At 60.5% G+C, this 4,314-nt stretch overlaps 1 protein-coding gene across 1 annotated transcript; it reads left to right on the top strand.

Moving 5' to 3' along the window:
- Nucleotides 1-1,608: 1,608 nt before the first annotated feature.
- MESP2 (mesoderm posterior bHLH transcription factor 2) lies at nucleotides 1,609-4,112 on the top strand. Its single transcript, XM_059678278.1, has 2 exons — nucleotides 1,609-2,445; nucleotides 3,180-4,112. The coding sequence occupies exons 1-2, from the start codon at nucleotides 1,609-1,611 to the stop codon at nucleotides 3,447-3,449; spliced, it is 1,107 nt and encodes a 368-aa protein (XP_059534261.1). The 3' UTR covers nucleotides 3,450-4,112.
- Nucleotides 4,113-4,314: the final 202 nt, after the last annotated feature.

The following is a 4,314-nucleotide window of genomic DNA, read 5'->3' as shown; positions in this document are numbered from 1 at the left end:
TCTGCAGGAGGCAGCTGATCGATGTTTCTCTCTCATCGATGTTTCTAACTCTCTATCCCTCTCCCTTCCTCTCTGTAAAAAATCAATAAAATAGATTTAAACATAAATAAATAAACTCTCATGTGGGCAGAGAACACTCCCAGCTCGTTCGCCCTGGCATGCCTGACCTTTACCAGCTGCTAAATAAATAGGAATTAAGTGAATAATGCCCACGAGTGTTTTTAAATGTAAGCACCTTCTTTATAAAACGATAGCACCGAACGCTTAGCCCCGGTGCCAAGTGCACGCTGAGTGGTTCTGTGGATGGTTCCACTTCGTCCGGGCAACCATCCGGGCTGGGATGTGTTATTGCTGAGAATGAGGAAACTTGAGCCTCAGGGGAGTCCAAAGTCACACAGCAAATAGAGAGGGTCTGACTGGCCCTAACCGTGGACTGAAGGGTCCCAGGTTCGATTCTGGCCAAGGGCATGTACCTTGGTTGTGGGCACATCCCCAGTAGGGGGCGTGCAGGAGGCGGCTGATCGATGTTTCTCTCTCATCGATGTTTCTGACTCTCTATCCCTCTCCCTTCCTCTCTGTAAAAAATCAATAAAAAATATTTCTTAAAAATAAAATAAAATAAAGAGGGTCTGACTGGGCAGGCCTGGGAGGCCCACTGCACCCCATTCATTCTCCTTCTCCAGGCTCCTGTTGCTTTTCTTTTCTTTTTTCAAAATCGATTTCAAAGAGGAAGGGAGAAGGAGAGCTAGTAACATCAATGATGAGAGAGAATCATGGATCGGCTGCCTCCTGCACGCCCCCCACCAGGGACCGAGCCCACAACACGGGCCAGTGCCCTTGACCAGGAATCGAACCCGGGACCTTTCAGTCCCCAGACCGACGCTCTATCCACTGAGCCAAACTGGCTAGGGCTCCTCTGTGGTTTTTCTGGAACAGAAAGGAGCTGCGGGCAGCGAGAGGCCTTTCTCAGTGTCGCTCAGCAAATCTGCAAGTGCAGGCTCCAGAGAACCCGGGAAGGGGTCCCCCTGCACGCCCCCCCCCCCCCCCCGCCTCATCGCTGCTGGCAGGTCGGTCCCTCGAGGCTGGTCCCGGGCACCCTTGCAGGCACCGGGTGTAAGTTCCTGGGCACAGCGCGCTCCCCACCCCCCGGGGCTGGTGGGGAGAGAGGCGCAGGGGTCCCTGGGTCCCTGGGTCCCTGGAGAGGCAGCTTGGGCGCCGGGAGACAGAGGCGATGGCACTGCCCACCGCTGCCGGGCTCCTGGGCACTCAGCCTGTGCAGTGCAGTGGACGGGACGGGACGGGGCGGGACGGGGAGGAGTGGGTGGGAGCGCGGCGAGAAGCTTAGCAGCTCTATCCAGATGCGAATTGTCCCCCCCACACTTCCCGGGCGGCAGGGGCCTCCATTAGAGCCCCCCGAGGAGTCAGAATCCACACCTCCGCAAATGGGCCCGCTTTCCCAGGGCCCCCCTGCCCAGACCTTCCCCGGGCTCTGTGGGTTTTGACACCTCTCTGCAACCTGGCGGGAGGCCACCTCGCACCTCTGGTCCGGATAAAAAGCTCGGGGTCCGGAGGTGGCCGGCCCAGCCTCGCGGAGCCCGCGGCCTGGCCATGGCCCAGTCCCCGCCTCTGCAAACCCTCGACCCCTGGATCTTACCCCAGGGCTGGGGTTGGGCCGGGCACCCGGACTCCACGTCCCCGGCCTCCTCCTCGGACTCGTCGGGCTCGTGCCCCTGTGACGGCGCCCGCGGCCCCTCGCAGCCCACGCCCCCCGCCCGCGGCGCCCGGACCGCACCAGCCGCCCCGACGGCGCCCGGACGCGCGCGCCCCGCCCCGGCCGGCGGGCAGCGGCAGAGCGCCAGCGAGCGCGAGAAGCTGCGCATGCGCACGCTCGCCCGCGCGCTGCACGAGCTGCGCCGCTTCCTGCCGCCGTCCGTGGCGCCCGCCGGCCAGAGCCTGACCAAGATCGAGACGCTGCGCCTGGCCATCCGCTACATCGGCCACCTGTCGGCCGTGCTGGGCCTCAGCGAGGACGGCCTGCGGCGCCGGCGCCCGCGACGCTGCGACGAGACGCCCCCTCGGGGCTGCCCGCTCTGCCCCGACGGCGGCTCCGCGCAGGCGCAGACGCCGACGCAGGCGCGCGGCCAGATCTTGGGCTCCGCTGCCCCTGTGGCGGGGTCTTGGGGGTCCCCGCCTGCCTGTGTAGGAGTCCCAGCAGCGCCCGAATGCTTGGGAAGCAGGGTCCCCGACGTGGGTCCTTGGGTCTCACCCCCTTACTGTTCCGGGACGCAGTCGCTTCCGCAAGTGTCCCCACGTAGGGCCCCCGATGCGGCCCTTTGGACGCCGCCCGAAGCCGGTTCCGGAACTCAGACACCCGGAGTGCCCGGGACCCCCGCCGCGACCTGGGCGACGCCCCACGCCGCCCCGGAGCCCGCTGCAGCGTACCAGGTACCGTGCCCAGGCTGCAGTTGGAAATGGACGGGGTGGGTAGGCTCTAGTCTGCAGTAGATTCTATACTTTTAAGATCCCGATTATCCAATCCCACCCTGGTTAGGGGTGGAGAGAAGCTGCAGGGGAGATGGAGAGGGCGCTGACCCCTTGGGGAAAGAGGTGGGGCCCTCGCAGTTAAGGCCACCAACACCTAGAAGTCCTCACTCAGACTTGCTCCTTCCGCCCTGGCCTCTGGAGGCGGCAGGAGCCATGTACCAAGGTGCTCCATTCAGGGCTGGGAGTACGGAGGGAAGCCCGGGCAGCTCCAGGATTAGGGGCTTCCTGACCGATGGTGACCTTTATGTTTCCTTCCAGCTTCATTCATTCATGAGGCCCATGAATCATGGTCCATAAAATAGCATATTCATAACCAAAATGTATTACTGTGCATGAATTGACTCATTCTGCCCTGCATCAGCCCTATGAAGTAGGTGTCGTCACCATCCCAATTTACAGAGGGGAAAACTGAGACTAGAAGAGGTTATCTTTGTTATCTGGTGAATAGCAGAGCTGGGATTCGAACCCTGGCAGTGTACCTGCAGAGCGGACACCCTTAACCACTTTGCTTCACTGCATCCAGGATGCCAGGGCTGTCCCGGAGCTGCCTGCCACACTCTGAGGAGCATCCAGGTTCGAGATCTCAGGGCATCAGGCAGGAGCCCACTAACCAGCTGCTCTTGTCTCTCTTGCAGGGTATCTGTGTGTCTCCAGAGTCCTATCTGCTGCCAGAAACCCCACCCCTCCTGCCAGGCCCAGCATGCCAGAGACTGCAGCCTCAGACCCAATGGGGATACTGGAGCCACAGTGCAGAGGGGCTCCCCAGCTCAGAGCACCAGGGACCAGGCCCCACCTTCCATTTCAGTGATGAAAGCCCTCTCCAGAGCTCAGGCCTGCAGCTCAGTGGCTGCCCTGAACTTTGGCCAGAAGACCTGGAGGGGGGCCACCTGAGCATCTTCTACTGATGGCCCTGCCTGTCCCCTGTTCAGCTAGGAATCAGGCCTGTAGTGTGGGCGCCCTCATTGGCGAGGTCAGCGGTTTTCAGACTTTCCTTTAGCCCAGGATCCCTTTTCCAAGTGATGCCTTTCGTGGAAGCAGTGTTTGGTGGCCTCCCTGGCTGGCGTGGGGGCTGGGGCAGTGCCCTCTGCTCCTAGGCACCCCCCAAAATGACTAGTGCCCTGAAGAGCACAGCCCGAGCTGCAGAAACACCCCAGGGCTGGGGTTGGGCCGGGCACCCGTGGCCCCTCGCAGCCCACACCCCCTACCCACGGGGACTGCTTGACCTCCAAGGCAGGGCTGGGACTGACGGGGGGTGGATTGGGGGAGTGGGGTGGGCTGAGGGCAGACCCTTATATACTTTGTGTTTGAAGAAACAACACAGCGCCTGCCGGTTTGGCTCCATGCATAGAGCGTCGGCCTGTGGACCAAAGGGTCCCGGGTTCGATTCCAGTCAAGGGCACAGACCTCGGTTTCAGGCTCCTCTCTGGCCCTGGTCAGTGCGCATGCAGGAGGCAACCAATCTATATCTTTCTCTCACATCAACATTTCTCTCTCTCTAAAAAAAAAAAGTCAATGGAAAAAATATCCTCGGGTGAGGATTAAAATGTAAATAAATTTTTTTAAAAGTTGCTTTGTTCTTTGTTTATCGACTTGACTTTTTATGGCCTCTGGGAAAGGGGAAATGTTCCCATCCTGTGGGGAACAAGTCCTGCCCGACCAGCGCTGATGTGGGCCCTCCTCACGTTTGCCGATTATCCAGTCTTGCCGATCTGACCGTGTTTATTGCGCAAGGTCTCTACCTGGCCTGCTGTGCAAGGTGGCAGAGCGGGT

The sequence above is a fragment of the Myotis daubentonii genome, chromosome 21 (assembly GCF_963259705.1).
Source record: "Myotis daubentonii chromosome 21, mMyoDau2.1, whole genome shotgun sequence".
Lineage (NCBI taxonomy): Eukaryota > Metazoa > Chordata > Mammalia > Chiroptera > Vespertilionidae > Myotis > Myotis daubentonii.
Note: the sequence above shows the minus strand (reverse complement) of the source record. Positions and strands in the feature narration are given on the sequence as shown.